Genomic DNA, 25884 nt, shown 5'->3' on the forward strand with positions numbered 1-25884 from the left:
AGTTCACGCCATTCAAAACCTCAGAGCCCCGACTAACGTGTCAGGACTTAGGAGCCTCCATGTGGTCTGCAGCCACTCCTCACAGTCCACCAGGGACTGTGCAGTGAGTGCTGGACCTCCCAGAGAGCTCCTTAGTGTAGACAAGCCCTTCACCACGACTCAGACCGTTCCACCGAGTCATCATGATCATGATGAAAATGTCTGTCAGGGCCCGCTTAACATTTATGTCGACGACTTCCAGCTCCACCTTGACACAGCCACCAAGGCTGCTGTCCTCCGTCTGAACCAAGCGCTCAGACACTGGAGCCTCCCACCTTCCGTCGACTCAGACAGAAGAACTCATGTCACCCCCAGTGTCATGGCTGCTCTGTACAACATTTTGGTAATGGAGACCAACCTCCATTTACCAAACCACTCCCAGTCATCTTCCCAGGTTGACCAAGTCAACCACAGCACCACCCACATACTCAGGTATGGCAACAGCAGTGGTACAGATGAAGAGGTGAACCTCCAACAGGTGCTGGTGACCAGTCGGTCCACCATGCACCACTCCACAGGGTTCACTCCCATCAAAAGAATGACTGGTAGAGAAACGACCCTTCACTGCACCTTCTGGACCAACCAGCAGAGGGCAGTGTTGTCACGGCCTGCACAGCAGAGCCACTCAATCCATTTACTCCCTCGGAGTAAGGTTAACTCCTCCCATAGCGAGGGGGGAGAACCTCCACCCCAGGAGCAGAGGAGATTTTTATCAGTAGGGTTTAGTGACAGCATACTCAGATCATATCAGGTGCATGTACTAACCCTGCCACCATCAGAAATCTAACTCCGCCTCCTTAGACAACCTGAGCAGTTACAAAGCTTGAGTTGAACCGTTCAGGGAAATATAGTCACTGTAAACTCATATCCAGCTCTATTAACACCACTTAGCATGCCTTAGACTCTGTCGAGTATTGTTTAGGAGAAATAGCCCCTGTGTGTAGTCAGAGATCTCACAGGAGATCGTAGGGAGAGGAGCTCCTCCGTTAGCAGCTTCAGTACAGGTAGAACCACCTTACTTAGCTCCACTAACCCGGGTTGAGCAATTTCTCAAGACTAACCACCACGGTTATAAACCTTCACAGATACATCTGACATGGTCTCTGCAGTGCTATTTTAACCTCTGTGAACCCACAGAGCCAAGTGTTGTGATTTCTTCAGAACTTAGCCATTATTGAAATAATGTGTACAGTTGAAGTCTGTAGTGAATGTTGGGTTTTGGAAGGGAACGCTCACGTACACCTCCACACACCACACTTCACTCTCTCACTCCCAGCCGGAGCAGGTGCACCAAGACCCCCCAGACGGCTGGTGGCTCTTGGACGCTTGCTCACTGGTAAACCATCGCCGATGTCGTTGCATACGCCAGGTGCAACCACATCCAAATGTTACAGATCAGACTCGATTCCCTGCATCCGGTACCTCCGCTTTTGTAAACTGGTCCACAAACATGTCGCGAGCTAATCCCTATCCTCCGGGAGGTGTGGGAGGAGCCTACTAACTATTTTCTGACCACCTGTCTCCCTTTCCTTTCTTAAACTCTGGTACTTCATTTTCATTCATGTTTGGCAAACTGTACGAAATGAGTATTGTGGTTGTAGGTAGTTAGAAAAGAAGTTAAAAGTCTGCCCAGACTGGTCTCTCTGTCTGCCCAGACATTAGCCTCGCACATGAACTGTATGAACTGTTGGACTGTTGTGGACATGATGTTTTCCAGGACATTTGGACGTTCACATGGACTCCACGATCATATAGACTATATGGCCCAGGTTTGCTCCAAAGACTGCAATTAGCATCCCACTCTTTGGAACAAAGGGGGGATGTTGGGGGCTGAAGATTCCATGAACTCCTCTAGAGGCTTGCTCCCCTGAAGGAAAACACTAGCAACAATGGATAGGCCATAAAACAGCAGGGGAGCGAGCCAGACCCCGGAAGTGGCCAATGAGGATGCTTGAATCCGACCCGAACACACCACAGGGGTCCAAACCCAAGTTGGTGAGACTCACTTCCTACCAAATCTCTCGGCTTCTCAACTGACCATCGGCAGAGACACATGTCTCTGCTTGCCTCAGGATGGTAAAGAGAGCAAAAGAACAGAAGAAACACCAACGCCAGCCAGCTGGACGAGCAGGACCCAGTTTGGACTACATCTTCTGTTTTCCTCTATTTTTCCTGTTTTGGGGGGATTCTGGAGACCAGAGCCATTATCTCCTCCCCAAGATCATCCTCTCAGTTGCACTGCTGCAGCTGGAGCCAGGCCTCTGAATTCAGGACGCTGAATTCAGATCCGGTAACAACCAGTTACCACAGCCTCCCAGAACCAACAGCACCACGGACGGTGCTGTCCAGAACCAAAGAACTATAAGGGTGAGAGCTTTTGTCTGGGCAGAGAATAGTTAGAATGATGTTCTGTTGAAAATGCAATATGTTTCCATGTGCCGCTCAGAAGGCCGCAGTATCTCATATGTTTGTGTAGACGCGTTCACGCACACCAACCAAGTCCCGGACTCTGGTTTTCCACCTCAGAACCAGAGGTCCGAGTGAGCTCCAGGCCCACTGGGAGCTCTGTGTGGAGGAACCAGGGTTCAGAACCGAGCCGCGCAGAATTCTCTGTCTTTCTCTTGTCTTCATCCTCTCTCATCTCTCCCCCTCTTTCACTAACCCCCCCTTATCAGATCAAGATAAGGTCACACACTGCTGCATGTCAGCTGCTGCAGAGCAGATCTGTTTTGATCACAAGAGTTCTAACTGCAGGACCCGACCTCCCCTTAGGACTCAGGTGCTCAGAACCTGGCCAACGGAACCGCCCGTTCGCTACACCCTCGGTAGACTAACTCGCTCCGAGGCCGCCCTCGCGCATGCGCGCTTGACGGACGTCTTGTTTATCTGGCCGCTAAGCAACCGCCGCGTCCCCTGAAAGAGCGAGTCAAACGCCTCTAGTGGTTGCGTGGGTCATCGCAATCCCTCTTGACATCCACCTGGTGGACACATCAAGTCATTGCGCTCTCCCTCTGCGCGCCGCCGCACGCCCCTAGTGGTCGTCACAGTCACCGCATTGACCCGCCAACGTCTGCCTCCACCTGGTGGACGTTCGAGGTCATTACACCCCCTCGTCACTCCAGACCACGCACGCACACACACACACACACACACATACACACACACACACACACACACACACACACACTCTTTTTACATAGTGTTTGCTGTTTAATAGATTAGATCTCCGTGTTAGATGTCGTTTGCTATTTGAATGTGTTGATTTATGAGATGATTTCCGAATTATTTATGAATTAATTCATTTTTATTAATAAACGCCTGTTAGCTGAATTGTACGCTTCTTGGTGATTATTGTGTATTTATTGTTGACAATTCACTGGTTTGTAACAGTCTGTGCTCGGATCTCACACCTTCGATTCTATTTAAGATTGTTATATTTTATGCAGAAATATTAACTAACTTAGATAAACTTTTTACAAACGAGACTGATATTTTGTTATTAGCTATTTCCAGTTTATCTGGTGGTGCCCCAATTTATTATTAATACATAAATAAGACATTTATGCAAATTAATAATTTTATTATTAAAAAATATTTTTGATAATTTTTCATTTTTTTGTTTTTAAAGTAATTATTCAATTACTTTAGGAGTTGTTAATGAGTAAACGACCGTTTACTTCCATTAATAATTTCAATTTTTCATAAGTTACTTCCAGTGATTTATTACTTTTAGTAATCTATTACTTACAGTAATTATATGCTAATAACCAACCATAAACCCCAACACTTCCTACCAACGGCTCTCTGCTTCTCAATCCGACCACCGAGAGGGACACACGTCTCTGCTGCCTTGGGACGGTAAAGAGAGCACCAAGTAGGTCCAAGGCACAGAACCAACGCCAGCCCGCTGGACGAGCAGGACACAGTTTGGACAACTTCTTTTTTCCTTTTTTGCGGGGGATTCTGGAGACTCGTGCCAGCGTCTCCTCTCCTCCTTTCAGCTGCAGATTGTATTTATTGTTGACAATTCACTGGTTTGTAACAGTCTGTGCTCGGATCTCACACCTTCCCTTTTATTTAATATTGTTATATTTTTACACAGAAATATTAACTAACTTAAATAAACCTTTTGCAAACGAGACTGATATTCTGGTATTAGCTTTTTCCAGTTTATCTGGTGGTGCCCCAATTTATTATTAATAAATAAATAAATTTATTCAAATTAATAATTTTTCATTAGTAAATTATTTTAGATAATTTATTAACTTTTAAGTAATTACTCAATTATTTAGGACTTTTTAATGAGAAAACAACCATTTACTTCCATTAATAATTAAAATTTTTCATAAATTACTTCCAGTGATTTATTACTTTCAGTAATCTATTCCTTACAGTAATTTAATGCTAATAACCAACCATAAATCCCAACATAATGGTGCCCCGTGTGAGAGCACCGATGCTGCCCGAAGGACTGCACATAATGTTGCCCCGAGGGCTGCACAACAGAAAGCCGCCCGTGTGAGGCTGTTTTAAAGCCAGCATTGTCACAATATCTGCATAATTTATCCAGAATTGTCTTTTTATTTGTCCAACCGATAACTTTGTTTCTGGCAGAACTTAGTTTTCGTAGAACACGTTACAGCACTGCTAAGCAAAGTCAGTTGTGTTTGTGAAGTGGTTGGAGCCTTTTTCATGCATCTTCTTGTTTCTGGCATAGAGTTAAAAGTACACTAGCACAGCTATTGCTCATCCCAGGTGCTTAACACACCCTCTTAACTTGAGAGGTTACAGTTAGAGCAATTAGCATAGACTATAGGTGTGTAAGTCACCTGTACAGCTCTCACCTGTGTATCAGCAGCAACCTATAAAGTTGTAAGCTACAGGTGTATCCATCACCTGTGCATTAACAACATTTTGGCACTTTTCAAAACACAGCTTTCGCGTGACTCCTACCATGAGTAGTCAGAGACACTGCGTTCTCGGAGCAGAGACTCCTCGGGAGCCACATGACCGAGCCCTGCAGACTGTGGTCGCTGGTCTCCTATGCCTCTCCACAGAGGAGAGAAGAAAACGGGAACAGCTACAGCTCAGAGACCTGTGAAGCAAAGATCAGGCAGCTGTTAAGCTCTGTGAGGAACCTGGTTGGTCAGGTAGAGCTCACCATTCCGGATGTGTTAGGCCACATTGCACTGTTCTACCAGTGCAAGGCCGAGCTGCAAGCTCTTGAAGCCCAGGAGCAGCTCTCCCAGCTGCAACTTTACAGTTCGCAGCTGAGGATTAACATTGCCCAGCTGAAGCTGGAGAACTCCCGCCTGCGACAGGAGGTCCAGGCCAGGGACGATCACCCTCCGTACACGGAACCTACTGGGTCACAAACCAAAACTTCTGAGAGAGAAGTTAAAACAGACACATCATCTGATGGTTCATTAGAAGATGAGTCAGGTTATGGCTCTCAGAACAAAGAGCCAAACCACTCTGGGGTAAAAGCTGGTGCAGCTCTCAGCAGTCTGGAAAATGTCCAGTCAGATGGACAAATTACCCCAGATATGCGCATTCTTGAAGCTGTCCAGTCAGGTGGACAGCCTCCTCCAGGTCTATACAGTCCTGAAGCGGTCCAGTCAGGTGGACCGCCCACCACAGGTGAGTACAGACTTGAAGCTGTCCCGTCAGGGGGACAGACAGCATCAAGCTTCCCCGCAGCCATGGCGAGGGGGGGGGCTTGACACACAGCCAAGGGGGCGTGGCACAAGACACCTGCCCAGTGTCGTGGGAATTGACTGCATCCCACTGAACCGTAACCCAGCTTTTCACTTTGAGGACCACAGGGTCCCGCTATGCTATGACACACGTCCATCGGTGCTCAGCCGCACCACAATGCGCTCTCACAGCTCTTTCACTTCTTTTCAGGAGAGAGTAAAGAGTTATTTTCCAGCACCTCACAGTGGTATCTGCTTTGGTCCTCCACTCACTGGAGACCCTCATGGTCATCGCGGCCCTCACTCTCTCCGCCGGAGAGAACCAGGTGGGTCCAGCTCAGATGTCTCAGACCATTCCGGTCCCCCAAGGGAACGCGGTCTTTGGACCTTGCCAACTTGAGTCCCTTGTAGAGGACATAGAGCGGTTCGACCCAAACAACCCGGAGGTCAGTATAGAGGACTACCTCCGGGAGGTTGAATGCTGCCTCCTCAACCTGCCTCATCCTTCGTCACGGGAGAAGCTGAAGCTTCTCTGGAAGACGACATCCAGCAGCGTCCATGTTTACATGGAATCCCTCCCACCTGCCATCAGAGACCATTACTCAGCCCTCTGTCATGCACTTAGGGAAGAGTATTCTCTGTACAATGATCCTACCTCTGCAACTTTTGGTGCACTTGCAATCACTCAGAAGGGGGTGGAGCCCCCCAGAGCGTATTCTAGGCACCTAAGGGCCACCTACTTCCAAGGCCGCAATGCACCGGGGTTGGACGAAGACCAGACTTTCAAGTCCCTCTTCGTTAACAACCTCCATGGCAGTGTGTGGTTCGATGTCACCCTGTTCTACAGGACCACAAACCCCACCATGAAAGACCTTCGCAAACACGTGCAGATGGTGTGGGAGCTGCGCCACTGTTTAGGTGAAAACCATGATGGTGGCGCCGGGATCTTGAGAATACAGGTGACTGGAAACACGAATCCGGCACCTGTAGGTCACAGGTCCCTTCCCCGCACCTGCTGCGAATGGGGGCCCATTAGATGTCCACAACCTCGACTACGAGGTGGATAACCATCCAGAGGTAAGAGATCAGGTGGGCCAAGACCTCACCACTCCCAACGGAGAGGTAAGTCTAACAACCGAGGCCGCGGTCAGACCAGAAACCACTGGGACTCAGACGTCCCTCAGTGGATTAAAACCTGCATCAAAGAAGTGGTGCAGGACCTGAACCCGACTGGTCACAAGGGACCCGGCTCCCCCAAGGAACCTGACTCCCAGCCCCTGATCGCATGACTAGGCCGGATGTCCCTCCCCTCCGCACACAAAGCCCAATTTGTAAGGAGGAGGGGGAGATCCAGGAAGTTGACATTCTTGTGCGCGGTGGCTATGCCAACCGCTTATACACCTCAGTAGTGGTAGAGGGTGTCGACAACCTCGCCCAGCTTGATTCTGGGTCAGAAATCACCCTCATGTGTTCAGCCACCTTCACACAGGTTGCTAGAACCATGCGTGACCTAGGAAAGCCACTTCAGGTGGAAGAGTGTAGCATGAACATCAGAAGCTTCACTCAGGACGAGTCACTCATCACTAAACGTGTCTGGGTTGACGTCGCTTTCCAGGACATGTCAGTGACGCATCCCATCTACGTCATTTCTCTGAACACAGAGGAACTGCTTATTGGTCAGGACCTCCTGAACCGACTGGCTGTGCTGATTGACTGCCACCAACGGCGCCTTTGGTCCCAAGTCACCAGCCCAACTCCCTCTGGCCCAGAACCGGGCCACCCAGCTTCCAACTGCAGAGTCACTGCCATCTAGTCCTGAGGCTGCCTACCAATACTTGGTTCTCTTCCAAAATCTGACCCGCGCCGATCCAGTTCCAAGCTCCCCGACAGCCAGCAATCGCTGCAGGTGGCGAGCCAAGACCCGTTTCAAGCACACCACTCTTTACTCTTGTCACTGAAGGACATGAGTTCTTCTTTGTACATGAGTACTTCTTTGTACGCCCACCACATCGTGGGGGGTGCACACATGAATGGAACCACGGTTCCTGAGGCACCTTTGGCACCCTGGTCAGAGAAATCTGCCACCGACCTGTTGAAAGTTCCGAGCCACCGCTCACTTTCAGCAGAGTCACTTCAGACCTTAACCAAGGTCCCTGGTTCACGCGCCTCCTCGCCTCACAATCCAGATATCGACCAAACGATGTGATACATCTCTTCTTGAGCTGAACAATCGTTCAGCCAACCCGCAGGTCCAGAATCTGACACACGGTTAGATTAAAGTGACCGCATTTCCATCATTAGAGAGGTTAACCGACAGTTCATTTCAAAACCTTGAACTGATGGTCCCTGTCATTGACAACCTGCCATCGTGCCTCACCAGTGACGACATGCATGACACCGCTCTCCTCATTTTCACAACCAAAACCATCACCAGCGCTCACCATGTTAACCTCAAACAGGTTCTCAATGGTACAAAACCGAGCACCGAATGTGACATGGTTGTCTACGCTCCGGTGACTCAACCAGAGAATACAGACACTTCAAGTAAACAGACATGTCTGGTCCAGAAGAACCTTATTCAGGTTTCGAGTCAAAGACTAAGCCTCATTCTGCTAACGCTTTAACACCGCAGAAACGAGGACATGCATTCATTGAGGTCTTCCGCGATTATCAAACGATCTTGGCGCGGGACTCGCATGAAAGGGGGGTCACAGACCTCCACCCGGTGCGCGTCCCCACTGACCCAAAGGCACCCCCATCTTTTGTACACCAGTACATACTCTTTCTAGCTGCATACTTGGTGAAGCGGTTCTGGACCACGAAGGTGGACCCCGCTAACCAGTACCAGTTTCTTCCTTTGGAAGCCGCCAGTCTGCCTGGAACCGGTGCCAGTTCGGCTACTTAGACCCACCATCGGTGTCTACTATCCTTCTTCACGCAACAATGAGCAACACTGCCGCTCACGGCAATCTCAGCTATGTGGACGACTTCCTCATGCATCACTGCACCTTTGAGGAACATTTAGCCGAAACACGACACGTTTTTTATCAACTTCTGGTTGCTGGAACCAAACTTGCTCTCAGCAAAGTTCAGGGGTGCCGCACCAGAGTTGAACACATCGGGCTCATAGGTGGCCGAATAACATTGCAGGACTTAGGAGCCTCCATGTGGTCTGCAGCCACTCCTCACAGTCCACCAGGGACTGTGCAGTGAGTGCTGGACCCTCCAGAGAACTCCTTAGTGAACACAAGCCCTTGGAGTGGGAAACTCCTGCAGAAACATCTTTGTGTCTCACTAAAGAGAAACTCTGCTCAGCATCCTGTCTGGCCCACCTAGACCAGGAAACAGAGTCCCTCCTCTAGACAGACTTTCCCACTCATAGTCTCAGTGCTGCCCCAGCGCAGTCACATGACACGGACAATGTTGTGGCTTACGCTAGCAGACCAGAGATACAGATCTTCCACTGCGAGAAAGCCTTTGCCACAACTCAGACCATTCCATCCAGTCATCATGATCCTGATGAAAATGTCTGTGCCCGCTTAACATTTATGTCGACGACTTCCAGCTCCACCTTGACACAGCCACCATGGCTGCTGTCCTCCTTCTGAACCAAGCATTCAGCCACTGGAGCCTCCCACCTTCTGTCGACTCAGACAGAAGCACTCATGTCACACCCAGTGTCATGGCTGCTCTATACGACATTTTAGTATTGGAGTCCAACCTCCATTTACCAAACCACTCCCAGTCATCTTCCCAGGTTGACCAAGTCAACCACAGCACCACCCACATACTCTGGTATGGCAACAGCAGTGGTATAGATGAAGAGGTGAACCTCCAACGGGTGCTTGTGACCATTCAGTCCACCGTACACCACCCCACCGGTTTCACTCTCATCAAAAGAATAACTGGTAGAGAAACGACCATGGCGCACACGGCAAATAGGCTCGCTCGCTCTCACACCAGCTCTGGCTCCTTCCTCCCAGTGGAGTGATATTTCACATCCAAGGAGCCAATTTCTGTTGCAGAGGTCCATGACGCCACGTGGCTCCCCATTTTCTTGCACTGCATGTGCAATGCACCGCTCCCCCATGTTGGACTTTGCGGGTGGTCCCACGTCGCCTTCCCACGTCTCTTGTTTGGGCTGTGTCTGACCAGGACACATGGGCTACTCATTCACCAGGTACTTGGTCATCACCCCTGGGCTTGGCTCCAGAGGTGTGTCCCGGGGACAATCATCCAGGCAGGGTACACAATCTTCTGTGTTCCATTAGTATGGATGAGGGGGGGACTTGTTTTGTCTGGGTCTTCCCTCCAGAACTGTCCATCTTGTTTGACCCTACCAGGAGCATGTGCTCTGGAAGGCATAGCTTTGAATTTCACGAGACCATGCAAACTCTTTCGCCATGACAAGGCGACAGTCCAGGAAGGGACTTTTGCCATTTACAGAAATGTAGGTTACATAGAGCAAATGGATACATTACTGTGCACATAAATACCGGTAAATATTCATCTATTCATGCATCCATCTTCTATTCCTCTTATCCAGTTCAGAGTCACGGGGCGCTGTAGCCGATCCCAGCCGACTGTGGGCGGGAGCAGGGAACACCCTGGACAGGTCACCAGTCTGTCACAGGGCAAACACATATAGACAAACAACCACACACACTCACATTCACACCTATGGGCAATTTAGCATCACAAATATCACCATCACCATAAAGGTCAATTGATGACATTTATTACGTGATAAAGAATGAAGCAAGGTTCACTCTATAGGGATATGTTTTGATGGAAAAATAAATGTTCAAAATAAAATTATGTTGATTATACCATTTTTCTGTATTCACATGTATTTGTTGTTGGAATTTATCAACAGCATGATCATAATAATTTTGCCAGGAAGATATTGTGAATGGGGCCGTGCAAAAATGTACTTTTTACATGAGGATAGACATCAAGATTATTATTACAGTTAGAAGTTACGCAATGAAGACAATCACATTTTTGAGAATCACTTGGGTTCTTTCAACGCGGTTGATCAATGGATGAATGAAAATGCAATAGAAATAGTGTTTGTAAGTATAAGTATATTTCTGACTCCACCTTCCATCTCAGGCTCCCTCCACCACATGGTATGATTTGCATACATGCGAAAGAAAATCTGTTTTGTGCCCCCCCCGTTTCAGTTTGAACATCGGGAAGAACGACTTCTTGACCTTCTATGATGGAGATGACCTCACAGCCAAACTGCTGGCTCAGTATGGAGGCTCGAAGCCACATTTTAAGCTCTACACCTCCACAGCAGATGTAACCATCCAGTTTCAGTCTGACCCTGCCACCAACGTCTATGGCTTTGGAAATGGCTTTGCAATCCACTTCTTCGGTAAGCCTCATACACACGGACTCTAACAAAATCTGCTTTTGTTTTTTAACATTTTGAATTCCAGACTTTGTTGAGGGTTGGACAGAGGGGCAGTTAGTTCTCTTGGATTCTTTCTGTTGGAGTTTTCATGATCTTCAGCAGACTTCGTGGGATTTTTCTGGATTCTTCCCACAATCTAAAGTGATGAAAACCTTTTCTGTGTAGAGTTTGCATATCTTGCCTCTGGGTTTTTCCAGGTACTCCAGTTTCCTCCTTAAGTCTAAAAACATGCGCATGAGGTGTATTGGTGTGAATCATATTTTAAGGACAAAAGGTACAAGTTCCATAATGGCAGGATTCACAACTTGTGTATCGAGATTGTGACGGAGCAACTCCGTCGGTAGCGGGGCAACATCTCACACACACACACACGCACACACACACACACGCCCTGCGTCTTGCAGGCAGCTCACAAACAAACACGTCACACACAGTTCTTCACTCCCCTCCGTATTGTGCATCAAGTCATTCATTTAGTTCACTCCTCTCTTCCCCAACTGTTAGCATAGTCGGCCAGGGGTGCACACCTGTCTGTTCTGTGTTTCACCTGCACAAACATCCACACAACCACACACGCACACATAACTTACCGGTGACATGATGCCTCGGAGCGGTGGACAGGCAAGATGGGGCTGGGTTAACTCCGTGATTATGTTAATTAGCACACAATTGCGGGGTTTACAGATCATGTGATCATGGGTTATTTTGATTAATTATTCATTTACTTTTCTGAGTGGGATTATTTTCAGATTTGCTTTGGAAAATGCTTTTGTTTAGTTTATTAGAAAAATCAAGTATCCTTTTAAAGAGGAAATTCATTTTTATTTTTCCTCTCTTGATGATTGGTTGATCAAAGTTTACAACACCCATGGGAGGGGTTTACCTGTTAAAAGCGGAATGGGAAGCTGCATGAAAGGAGATGTTCTCTGGAGTTGCAGGTGAAAGCAACAGGCCTTGAAAAGGAAATTTTTTGAACCGGTCAGCTGATTGCAGAACTGAGATCAGGTTGTGTTGTAAATATATTTTTTTTAGCTGTAAATATTGAGCACCGGCACTGTTTTTGGGACAAATAAAGATCAAGTCGACTTGATGTCGACCAGCATGATGTTACTGTGGGTCCTCGCCCACTGCAGGCTGGGATCTGCTGGTTACACCCTGTAACTGTTGTCCAGTCTGTCAAAGGACAAACACAAACATACCAAGAACCACACACACTCACATTTACACCAAGGGTAAATTTAGCATCACCAATTAAACTCACTGTGGGAGGAAACTGGAGTATCCGGAGGAAACACACACACACACAGGGAGAACATGCAAACTCCACACAGTAAGGCCCGGGGTCATACTTGAACCCATGACCTTCTTGTTGTGAGACTATATATATATATATATATATATATATATATATAGTCTCACAACAATATATGTATATATATATATATATATACATTTAAAAAAAGTACAACGTTGGAGTAAAACAAAAAACAAATTTACAGTGACAGTGTGGCTTTGATGTCAATGATACTGCATCAATTAGCTATGTTCCGTTTACTGTTGTGTCACTAATGTGATGTATGGACTCAGTTTTCAGTGTTGTCCCATCCTCTACTTAAAGTAACACTCTGCAATATCCAGTAAATGAAACAGAAGTTTGTTCCATGGACAATTTCCGTCAAATAAACTCATATATTTTTGAAAAAAGTTTCCACTTTGCGAAGTGATCTTATTTAACCACATATTGCTCCAAGTCACAACAGAATGTGCATAAAAACTTAAAATAAACGTGTTTTTACATGTCATTCCAAACTATTTGAAAGAGCTCATCAGTGAAAACACTTTATCTAAAAATGTATCGTAAAATACTAGTGCTGTCAAAAAACCTGATTAATATAATTCATTGATTTGAAACATTTAACTCGTTAAGAAAATGTAATGTAATTGATGCAGTTTTGTTTATTTTACTCTCTAACCAGAGCAGCCGCATGTGCACCGTGACTATAGAGCAGCACAATACCGAGTGGAATAATATTAAGGCAGAAAGTTTCACTTTAAAAAGTTACCTGATGGCTGATTAAGAAAGTAAAAGTCATTAGTACACTTTATAAAGCTGAATGTAACGACCACAAAAGTAATTCTGCAGCAAAACAGCAGGTTGCCATGTTGGCTGGAGGAAATACTGCAGGTAAAATATTAATTTCTCCTCAAGTGTGTGCTAACGTGTGCATGCCGTCTCCCTCTCTGAGTGTTACTTTCTCTCTCTCTCTGTCTCCCGTGTGTGTGTGTGTGTGTGTGTGTGTGTGTGTGTGTGTGTGTGTGTGTGTGTGTGTGTGTGTGTGTGTGTGTGTGTGTGTGTGTGTGTGTGTGTTACAGTATGTTATTGCCACTCATATAATAAGTTCACAACTTTGTTTCTAGAAATATTCAAATTCTCAAGGTGGTCCACCTGTACTCTAACAAAACCCAGACTTATGTTAGATGTTTATTAATTTATATATTTATGTTTTTTTTATTTTGCTAATCTTGGAGAGAAACAGTTTCACTCAAAGCTAAACGGACGTTATGAATACAGTCTTTGAATTCAAATATAGTCTCTGTGTGTTGAGTCAACATTAATACCATGGTTTTCCCTGAATAAATATCCATTACAAGGTTCAGTCTTCAGTATAAAAACAATGCGATAAATCACAATTAATTACAGACAATTGTGCAATTAATTAGTAAAAAATATTTTATTCATAAATTCATAAATTGACAGCACTATAAAATGTATATGATCAATGCGATTGTTTAAAACTTAAAATGAGGAAGATTCTCAATGGAATGCTCAATGGAATGCTTTTAAAAATGAAGGTGAATTGCAAACAGGTGTCCCACCCCAGAGAACCTGAAGGATGATATAGTGTAGAGGAAACTGGGTGAAATGGAAAACAGGAGCAGCTCATTCATTCAGGGGATTTAAAGTAGAAACTGTAAGAGGTTTTCCCTCACAGTGACATTTACTTTGGAGCAATGCAGCACCGTGTCACTGTCCCCACTGATAAGACTTAATACAGAGAAGACAGGCTCCAAATGGCAAAGGATCACGAAACCAGGATAAAAGAGGAAACACAGCATCAATCATTCCATATCAAAAATCGACAGTGGAAGTTGGGCTGATACAGAATGACAACCAGAACTAAAGAAAGCTGTTATGATAGCGCTAACACAGTCTTGTCTTTCTGTGCTCATCCCTACAGAAGTAACACGTAACAACACTTGTCCTGAGCTCCCTGACATCTCCAATGGCTGGAAGAGTATGTCTCACCCTGAGCTGATGCAAGGCACCGTGGTGACCTACCAGTGTTACCCCGGGTATCAAGTGGTGGGCACTGAGCTACTCATGTGTCAGTGGGACCTCACCTGGAGTGGTGACATGCCAAGCTGTGAGAGAGGTACGAAGAAAGACTCTGAAAGACTGAGTCTGTAAAGGGGAGGAGTCTGAGGCCAGACAGCGTTCACCTGACAATCAGAAAACTTTCTCTGTACTTCCCTGTGGTACTGAGATATAGTGAATTCAAACTCACAGTTTAGGCTTTGGCATTTCTTTTAGTGACCAAGGAGACATTTTTTTAAATCAGATTGAGATCTTTAACTGAGTATATTTGCATTGGAACTGATCAATCTTGACCGTACAGGATAATAGTTCAGGTTGACCCGCTTCTAATTTGCTCTCCTGCAGATTTACCACAGAGGTTTTATCACTGTAACTGTCACTTTGATGTAGTACATCCTCAGCTGGTGGATGACCATTCTGACCCACTGATGAAATGGCTTGATATTCAAAGTGTGTATGGTGACACTATCACGCGGTATTTTAAATCTGCATACTTTTCACCAAGTGAAATCATTGCTAAACATTACTTTGAAAAACCTGCTATAAAATCGAATCAAACCAGAAACTGAGAAAATTATTGTGACGCGTCATTTCAAGGCGGAAATTTTATAAAAACTCATCACCATGTCACTAGGCAGATGTCATCCAGCGGCATTGAACCAGCAAAGTGATAAAACTGATGTTGCTGAGTGCTGTGTTCAACAAGACAAACAGATAAGATTAGATCAGACTTTATTAGTTCCAAATGGGGAAACTCCATCAAGGAGATGAAACTTTATTGAGGCCACGTTTACATGTACCCAGGTTGTTGTTGTTGTTTTTTAAATGGATATTTCATCCTCTACATTTAAAAAAAACCCTTCATTTACACGGACCCGTATATACATCTGGTTAAGAGCTGCTATGAGCATGCCAAACCTGTAGGGGGCAGTGTAACGAGAATCACGAAGCCATGATAGCCAATCCGAATCCTGGAAAGATAAAACACCACATCACGAATTGTGGCGTAAATATCCACCTACCCCACTTTAGATGCAACTGGAGATGCAGAGTTTTTCCAGATTGCCACTGTGGCCAGAGTTTTCAGGAATCCTTGTTTGTGGTAAGCTGCGTTTATGTGTAAATGCGAGGCCCAAGCGCAAAGAAAGATCACCGTTTTTTTAAAGTACCCAGGTACGTGTAAACGTGGCCTAAGTTCTATGGTGCCAGGGGTGTCAAACTCAGGCCATGGAGGTCCGCAGCCCTGCGTGTTTTTCATGTCTTCCTTCTTTAACACACCCGAATGTCATGATGGTGCCATCACGGAGTTCAACAGAATGCCTGATAACGAGCCGATCATTACAATCAGCCGTGTTGAAACAAGGAGACAAGAAACATGCAGGACGACGGCTGTCTTGTCAAAAACCTGACAGTTGTGGTCTGGGCCGGACGTTGTCAATGTACCATAATTTCCGCCATTATTTCTCCAAAAGATCATCATGGATGATAGTTGGCTAACAGATACTTAAGAGAAATCCAGAACTTGATGCAAAATAAGAGTTTATTCCCACACAGACATAAACCCGAGTCAGATCATGATACAGACTGTCAAACATGTGTTCTTTTCCTCTTTTATATGCATCTGACATTCCATACATGGTGAGATGGCTGTTGTCTCATCCTCAAAAAGAAAGCATTTGGACTTTTTGTAAATAACCACAATTTTTAAGGCAAGATGGTAACGAGTCTGGTTTCAATCCCTTACCGATACATTCCTTCTCCACCAGCAAGTCTATTTCTGAAAGCCAACCCATTCTGTCTGTGTGAAATACCTATAACTCCAGTCTTGAAGCACAAGACACAACCAGTAAACGTGTATACAATCGATCGATTCTATGTGCATGTACAATACATGTTTCTACTTTACTTTTACTTTAATTCTGTTAAAACATAGAAACCTTTCCTCAACAAATCCCCCCTTTGAGACTCTGGTAGTCTCAATTCCCTCAATCTAACCATTAAACCAGTTTATGGGTACATGAAACAGAATACAAACAGGCTATAAGTAAACTTACTTTCATGATTAACTCTTAGCAATTGTAAGCATAAACATACAATTTTAAATCATGATTTAAAGACTCAGGCTCCTGGTGACATTTTAAAATATCAAAATGTGTTTTCACTGTAAGTAAATAAAGTTATCACAAGTATCGATCACATGATTATATACATTTTTATTTAATAATTGATTTAATTTTTATTTTCACATAAAGAAAAATGATCCATGTACAAATATGTATAAGGTCTGTAATCAATAATAATGGTAACTGTGGAATTTGATTGCTGTCTCCCATGTCATCATGACTGTCATCTAGATGGTTCCTGACGTGTACCGCTGAAGCTTCATGTACATCAGTAAGGCTGCTTGTAGACATTCTCCATAGGCATATCTGTGCTCAGCTTTCCAATCCCTCCTTGGTCCTGTGGGACAAGCAATATAAAATCAATATTTTCATTGACACGTTTAAATTTTCTCAAAGGGTATTTCCATTTGCGCAATTGTTACCTTATTTTTTTTCTTTGTCTATTTAGGAGCTTTATGCAAACTCTCTACTAGCATACATAGAACTTTATCTTTTAGCAATTGTAAAGTTGCTTACTAAAAAATAGCTTACTTTTCTATTTATCCTTCTCGAAACAGATCTTAGGGAGATCATCCCTTCCATGTTACTGATTGATAACGGAGCTCAGCAATCTACTTTAATGCTATCTGGTCATTTAGCTTTCTCATGGTCTTAAAGTCTAATGTAAGCTAAATTTATGAACTTATTCAATGGTATTGTCCTTTTTTTTCCGGCCCTGTGGGAAAGGGCATGGGCCAAGCCGTGGCCCCTGAACTTGCGCTTCCTCTCCTCGCCTCCACTGGCGCTGCCACCACCGCCGCTGTTGTCGTCGCGAGCTCGATCAGGGCCGTGTCCGCCGCCTGCCTGGTCCGGGCTGCTGTCCCCCACCTTGACGCCGTCGTGTGGGCCGCCATCGCCCGCCTCTTCGTCGTGTGGGCCGCTGTTACCCACTTCGTCTGGGCCATCGCCGTCTGCCTTGTCGTGGTCGCCTGGGGGGCCGGCTTCGCCTCCGCCCACCTCTGTTCCGCCGTGGACTTGGCCGTCGTTGCCGTGGCCTCCACCCACCTCTGCACTGCCGTGGACCCAGCCGTCGCCTCCGCCCACCTCATCAACGACGCCGTGGACCCAGCCGTTGCCGCGGCTGCTGCTGCCACCGTTGCCATCCGTGGGGGCCGCGCTGTCCCGTCGAGGCCCCGCCTTTGTCCGCGGAGCCGGGACAGGTCTTACCCGGCTGTTTTCCCCCCGGCTTGCCGCCGCCGCCATTCCGGCCTTTGGCGACGTATGCCCTCCTCCGTGGAGCCGGGATCGGCCGTGCCACACTTGGCGCCCGCCCCTCCTCCCCTTCCGGGGCCCGAACTGTCCTCCGGCGCGGTCCCCCACCGGGACAGCAGCGCATCGAGGAGACCTCCCTGCGTCTCTTTCTGTCGCAGGAGCGCTCCCGCTGCAGCCAGGTGAAATCCAGCAGCGGCCGAGCGAACGCTTCTTTCGCTGCCGTCTCCACCAGGGCCAGAGCGCTCCTCCACACTCTGTAGGCTTGACGGGGAGCCAGTGTAGCAGTTGAGCATGCCACCGCCAGGTTCCCCCACAGAGACGCGGAGTTAGATTGTCCTATAACCATCGTTTTATTTTAAAGTCAATCAAAACCAAACGCAGCCTCCTCGTGTTTTACCATTTTTAACTAATCACATTTTAGCCATCACCTGTTACCAGTGTAAAGAAATCTGCCTGAGGCCTTCAGACTCAATTAAGCAGGCATCTGCAGCGTAAATTGAAGATACGTCTGAATTGTTGCCTCTTTGTTAATTCATGTTCCTGCTTCATGTTACTGTCTACATAGAGCTGCTCAGGCTGGTTTAATCTGGGAAATCATCTTACTGTCTAGATAGAGCTGCTCAGGCTGGTTTAATCTAATAACAGTTGGAAAGTATTTGGATCAGTGTGATAACTGCAAATAAGATATGTAGGGTATGTTATGTATGTGCTAAGGAAAGGAGGCTCGTTGCTTCCTTTAGAGCCTCCTTTAGCTTAGGAACCACTGATGCATCCTTTCGCAAGGGAGGCGAGCTCATGCTGCTACACAATTCCTGGTGGCGACTACATTTAAAGGGTCCCGCTAGATAAGGAGATAGGAGGAACAATTCGGACGTACCTGTTGGGCTGAAGATTGCAGTGAACTGCTCCACAAAGTTTCTCCCCCAGAGGAGAATCACCAGGGACAGTAAACAGGCCATAAAACAGCAGGGGAGCGAGCCAGTTTTACGACTCCCCAGGTTGACAATAAGGATGGTCGAATCCAACCCAAACACCACAGGGATTCAAGACTGGTGAAACTTTTCAAACCAACTCTCTCTGCTTCTCAATCTGACCATCGAGGGAGACACAAGTCTCTGCTTTCCTCAGGATGGTATAGAGAGCATCAAGTGGGAACAAAAGAAAACAAAGGCCAGCCCGCTGGACGATCAGGACCCAGTTTGGACTACATCTTCTGTTTTCCTCTATTTTTCCTTTTTTGGGGGAATTCTGGAGACCAGAGCCATCGTCTCCTCTCCAAAATCAACCCCTCAGCTGTCTACTCCTGCAGCTGAAGCCAAGCCTCTGAATTCAGGACGCTGAATTCAGACCCGGTAACAACCAGTTACCACAGCCTCCCAGAACCAACAGCACCAAACCACGGAGGGTGAGAGCTTTCGTCTGGGCAGAGATATAGTGTTAGAATGATGTTCTGTTAACATGCAATGTGTGTTTCAATGTGCCGCTCAGAAGGCCGCAGCATCTCATATGTTTGTGTACGCGCGTTCACGTGCACCAACCAAGTCCGGGAATCGGGTTTCCCACCTCAGAACAGAGGTCCAAGTGAGCTCCAGGCCCACTGGGAGCTCTGTGTGGAGGAACCAGAGTTCAGAACCGAGCCTCGCAACAATTCTCTGTCTTTCTCTTCTCTCCCCCTCTTTCACTAACCCGCAGCTATGCGCCCCCCCTTAACTGATCAAGATAAGCTCACACAGACAACTGCATGTAACATCCAAGTGTTACCTGCTGCAAGGGCACATCTGCTTCGATCACAAGAGTTCTAACTGCAGGTCCCGACCTCCACTTAGGACTCCGGCGCTCAGAACTGGGCCAACGGAACCGCCCGTTCGTTACGCCCTCGGTAGACTGCCTCGCTCCGAGACCGCCCTTGCGCATGCGCGCTCGACGGACGTCTTGTTTATCTGGCTGCTAAGCAACCGCCGCGTCCCCAGAAAGAGCGAGTCAAGCGCCTCTAGTGGTCACGTGGGTCATCGCAATCCCTCTTGACATCCACCTGGTGGACACATCAAGTCATTGCGCTCTCCCTCTGCACGCCGCCGCACACCCCTAGTGGTCGTCATGGTCACCACACTGACCCGCCAACGTTTGCCTCCACCTGGTGGACGTTCGAGGTCATCAGACCCACTCACATTGACCCGCTGACGTCTGCCTCCACCTGGTGGACGTTCGAGGTCATTACACCACCACCCTCATCTCTCCACACACACACACACACACACACACACACACACACAGACACGCACACACACACACACACACACACACACACACACACAGACACACACACACACACTCTTTGTACATAGTGTTTGCTGTTTAATAGATTAGATTCCGTGTTAGATGTCGTTTGCTATTTGAATGTGTTGATTTATGAGATGATTTCAGAATTGTTTATGAATTAATAAATTTTTATTAATAAACGCCTGTTAGCTGAATTGTACGCTTCTTGGTGATTATTGTGTATTTATTGTTGACAATTCACTGGTTTGTAACAGTCTGTGCTCGGATCTTAAACCTTCCAAATTATTTAAGATTGTTATATTTTATGCAGAAATATTAACTAACATAAATAAACTTTTACAAATGAGACTGATATTTTGGTATTAGCTATTTCCAGTTTATCTGGTGGTGCCCCAATTTATTATTAATACATAAATAACAAATTTATGCAAAATAATAATTTTTTTATTAATATATAATTGTTGATAATTTATTAATTTTGTTTCCTTTTTAAGTAATTACTCAATTACTTTGGGAGTTGTTAATGAGTAAATGACCGTTTACTTCCATTAATAATTAAAAATTTTCATAAATTACTTCCAGTGATTTATTACTTTCAGTAATCTATTACTTACAGTAATTTAATGCTAATAACCAACCATAAATCCCAACATACCTTAAGTGTCTGTGACGCTGCTGTTCACCAATCAGATTTTGATATTTGCAACTTAGGGCCTTCTAGAAAGCCTAAGGTGACGACAGCATATTCAAGCCCTCTGATTGGATCGTCAGAGAGTTCACTCTCCAGCATGAGCTGACTGCATATGTAGTGAGCTGCATGAACAAAAATGTAGTTGTATTCATATAATAGCGGTTTTGTCAATCTACAATGGCTAAAGGAGAAGCTAAAGAGATTTGGTTGCAGATTTATTGTCAAAACAATTTTCAAGACGGGCTTTTCCAAGAGGTCATTGAACGCACTGCAGTGCTCCGAGCGCACGGAGGTCCGGTGCAATTCACTTGCGCTCACAACAACTTCCTTCGCAGGATTCAGGATTCTATTATTTGCCATTATCTTATTTTCAAGACCACGAAAAGCTGACTTTTGTCACCCTCTTCAACCCCCAGAAGTTTCGGAAAAAGCAGCCGCTTTTGTATACAGCTGCAGCAGAAGGCAAGATGTGAACTTTGATTTTTTTCATTCAAAAAGGTATTTATTCTGGCTACACAAGTATCTATCTGTAATGCAAAGGCTTTTATACTGCATTTCTGCATGGTAACATGGGTTTTGTAGCCATAAAAAGTTATTGAGTGGTGGATTGACTCAGCACTAGCGAAGGCCGAGGTCTGAAATTCACGGCCCGCCAATGCTTAGAAGAACAGAATCAAAACTAAAATGGGTCCGTAGTGTCCACATTGTCCAGAATAGGTCGCCATATCGTAATAAATCTTTCAGCATTGTCATTAAGGGTGTTGGTCAGCTTTTCCAGAGGGAGTATTCTCAAGACCTCCTTGTATCAATCCTCCACTGTAGACCTGTCTTTTGATATGCAGAAGTTGAAAATTGTCTTTCTTGCTGTTTGTAAGAGAATTTCAATCAGTTTAGCATTATATTCATCCCTAGCATTGTCTACTTTTGCTGCCAGAATACACTGAGAGGGGGAGAGTTCCAAGTCATATCCCATCAGAGTTAGTAACTTCATCCTTCACTTCAGACCAGAAATGTTGTATTTTGCCACATTTCCAAAACATGTGTGTGTATGTACCAAGTTCTGAATTACATTTATTACAATTAGGAGAGCCTAGACCAAGTCTGCTCCTCAGTAGTGGTGTACAATGGAGTCTCTGTAATATTTTAAATTGCGTCTCTCTGTCTGTATTACAGCTCAGGATTCTAAGTGTGTTTTAATAATTGAAGTCCACACATTTTCTTCTATTTGTTCCCCTATATTGGTCTTCCACTGCTGTCTAATATTATTGGTAGAGTAATTGGAGTTCAAGCCAAAGGTTTTGTAAACATGAGAAATAAATGTTTTTGGTATATGTTGTATTAGGACGTCTTCCAGAAATGTCGTATTGGGAGCATGTACACTTTTAGGTATATAGTGTCTTATTTGTAAATATCGAGAAAAGTGAGACTGTTATAAATAATATTTACTCTTCAGGGCTTCAAATGACTCCATTGTACCTCCCTCATAGACTTTGACAAGCCGGTCCACACCCCTATCCTGACAAAATTTGTACACAGAATACATATTCATATTGGGGCCAGAAGAGAGAAATAATTTTTAAGTTTGAAACAGACCATAATCGTATTCCATGTATTCAATGTATTCCTGACAACTAAAATGAACCTCCAATTTTACCTTCTTGTAGGTTATAAAAGAGCAGTCTTTTCGTGTTAGGAGTCCACAGTTCCAAGGCTCCATGTCAATCCATGTATTTGTAGCATCAGGATTCACCCATTCATATATATAGCACATTTGTGCAGCCCAATAACAAAGTCGTACATGAGGGACTCCCAGCCCTTAAAATGAATATATGAACTAGGGGGATAACATACAATATCCTTGTTGTGCTACATATATTATTTGCAGTTATCACACTGATCCAAATACTTTCCAACTGTTTTTAGATTAAACCAGCCTGAGCAGCTCTATCTAGACAGTAAAATGATTTCTTAGATTAAACCAGCCTGAGCAGCTCTATCTAGACAGTAAAATGATTTCTTAGATTAAGCAGCCTGAGCAGCTCTATCTAGACAGTAAAATGATTTTCTAGATTAACCAGTCTGAGCAGCTCTATCCAGACAGCAAAATGATTTCCCAGATTAACCAGCCCGAGCAGCTCTATCCAGACAGTAACGTGAAGCAGGAACATGAATTAACAAAGAGGCAACAACAAAAGAGGAACATGATTTTTAAAGTTTGAGCAAATGATGACAGAGAACAAGCAACTTCAGAAGCACCTTTCGTGAGGAGTGGAAGTGTGTGTGTGTGTGTGTGTGTGTGGCTTGTCCACTTGGTGTGGCCGGAACTGTTGTGGGGGGACCCGTGGCGACACCCTGGGGTCCGAGGCCATCGGGCCCGGACACCGCCACCCCGGCAGACGGAAGCCCCCCAGGCCCGGGGAGAACCCAGCGAACCACCCCAGAGAGCCACGCCCCCGCCCAATAAGCACCCGACGGAGAATGCAGAGAGGAATCCCCCCCAGGCAAGAGGGGCCCACAAGAGAAGGATAAAGGGCACAGGGCCCAAGGCCCCGACCCAAGCTGCCAAGCCGAGAAAAGGCCGGAGCAGGGCCCCCGGGCCGAGCGGGCCGAGAGCCCCCAACCCCGGCCGCATCCCCGGGAACAGGCCCACCCACCGCCCCCCCCCCCCCCCCAACTCGGCAAGGCAGAGACGGCCCCAGCCGCCGCGCCCTGGACCAGCCCCGCCCCCAGACCTAGGAAAGCGAAGGCCGGCGCAGGCCCGGGTCGGAGGACAGTCAACTCTACACCCCCAGGAGCCTCATATTCCACCCGCCCCATGATCCTCCCCCCCGGTCTTCATTGAAAAACCCAACCCCTGACCCACCCCCGACAGACACCCACCCCTGACACAGACCCAGACACAGACACAGACGCTCACACACACACACACACACACACACACACACACACACACACACACACACACACACACATACTCGGGACGGGGGGGAGTGATGACTCTCGCCCCCTCAGGCCGCCGGCCGGGCCCCCTCCCGGCCACCGCGGTATCCCAACCTCCACCAATCCAACAGCAAGTGGAGAAGGAGCACCGCACCCCAGCCCCCCCACGAGCGCCACGCCCGAGGGAGCGCGCCCCCCGCATTCCAGCCGCACTCACCCCGGGCCGGGGCGGGACCCCAGCGGGAGGTGCTGGGGGGAGCCACGTCTCCCGCCCTTCCCCTGCCCTATATGTGTGTTGGATGTATGTAAGGGTGTGTCTTTGTGTTTTGAAAAGGTGGATGCAATGTGTGTGTCTATGGTGCGGTTTAAAATTGGGGGGTAGCGGGGCCCGGGCGTTCTACCGCTGACAAGCGGCAGAACCCCGAAAGCGGCTTACCCCCTCAAGACCCTGCGTGACTAAGTGTGGTTAAAATTGTGGGTGGTGCAAAGTCGGGGGAGGACCCAGACCGCAGTTAAGTAGCCCGGACCCCCCACCTAGGCACCGCCCCACTGTTCCCTATTGTGGAGTAATATAAGGTGAGGTAAGGCAGGGAGGGTTCTGAGGGGGGGGGGTCCCCCCGTCACTAGGACCTTGGCCCAGCTGGACCCCCCGCGCTGCCCCACCCCACCCCCGAGCGGCTGGCCTAGGACCCGGGGAGCCACACCCCCCCCAACAAGGCGCCGTAAGGGGACCCGGGCAGGGAGCCCCCACCCCACCCAACGGCCAGACAGCAGAGTCTGAGACCCGCAGGGCCCAGTGCGAGCCCAGTGGCCAGGGCACCCCCCCTCATTCGCCCACACCCACACAGCCCCACCCCCAACACACACACACACACACACACACACACACACACACACACACACACACACACACACACACACACCCATCCATATCAGGCCCTGGAGGTCACTCTCAGTCAAACGTCCATCCAGAACCCGGAGCCCCCCCGTCCCCCGCTCCCCCCAATCCGGGAACGAGGCAGACCCGGAGCGCGGCGGCAGGGGCCAACCCGCCCCACCGGGGGAGGGGGCCAGAGGGAGGACCCACCCCCAGCGCCGCAGCGGGCACCCCCACCGGAAAGGGGGAGGCCCCGCACCCCCAGGGCCCGGACGACCCGCCCCCAACCCCCCCCAGCCGACAGCCCAGCCGGGGCCCGACGCCCAGCCCCCCCACCCCACCCCAGGGAGTGACGGCGGGGTCTCGGAACAGCTGGCCGTTGACATAGAGCCTGTCCACGGTGATGACGGCTCGGGATCCCTCAGCGATTAACTTCTTTCTTACCGGAAAAAGCAGGCGGCGGCGGTCCAGGATCTCCTTCGGGAACTGGTCGTTGACGCTGAAGTCCGTCCCTCGTAGTTCCCTGCCGCGACTCTTCACCAGCTCTTTTTGTTTGTCTGGTTGTCCTGTCGTCTTGCTCCCAGGCGGTGGACGCGGGCGAAGGTGATCTTGCTCACGGTGTCGGCTGGCAGCTTCAGACTTACCTGCATGAAGTCCCGCAGCGACGTCTCGGCGTCCTCTTCCGCCCGCTCAGGCAGTCCCGCGAAGACGAGGTTGTCCCGCATGCTCCGACTCTGGAGATCGAGGATGGGCTCCTTCATCTTCTTGTTGTCCTGCGTCAGCCCGGTCAGTCCTTTATTAAGTGACTTCACCTCGTCCCGAAGTCCCTGGTTCTCAGTGGTCAGTTCCACCACCTGCCGCTGGCTGAATTCCAGCGAGTCCCGGAGAGCCTGAAACTCGCGGTGGAGCACCTCAACCAGAGCGAGCCGGGCATCGAAGCTGGACAGCTTGGTGTTAATGCTGTCCAGGATGTCCTCGAATTGTTTGGACGGCGAGGAACTCATGGGTGGAGAACTCTCAGGACGGCTTCTTTTAGATGAAGCAGCTTGAGGCGTCTTCGGCATGACGAGACGGTCGTAGCACTCGTCCAAGTAAGCTTGAAGATCTTCGATGGTTTCTTCTTCCAGCGTTGTGGGTGATCTTAATTTCCCTTTTGTTATTTTGTTTTGTTTTGTTTTTTCCTTCCGTC

The 25884-nt window shown here is 47.4% G+C and overlaps 1 protein-coding gene across 1 annotated transcript in view; it reads left to right on the forward strand.

Annotated features, from left to right (window-relative positions):
- LOC308107732 (seizure protein 6 homolog) overlaps window positions 1-25884 on the forward strand; it is a gene marked incomplete at both ends in the record, with an annotated part of 135965 nt that overhangs the window by 64888 nt on the left and 45193 nt on the right. The window contains 2 exons of the mRNA XM_080460220.1: window positions 10922-11118; window positions 14397-14591. Coding sequence (XP_080316346.1) covers window positions 10922-11118; window positions 14397-14591 — 392 coding nt within the window. The remainder of the gene's footprint in view (window positions 1-10921; window positions 11119-14396; window positions 14592-25884) is intronic.

Source organism: Lipophrys pholis, assembly GCF_963383615.2.
Source record: "Lipophrys pholis genome assembly, chromosome: 3".
In the NCBI taxonomy this organism is placed as follows: domain Eukaryota; kingdom Metazoa; phylum Chordata; class Actinopteri; order Blenniiformes; family Blenniidae; genus Lipophrys; species Lipophrys pholis.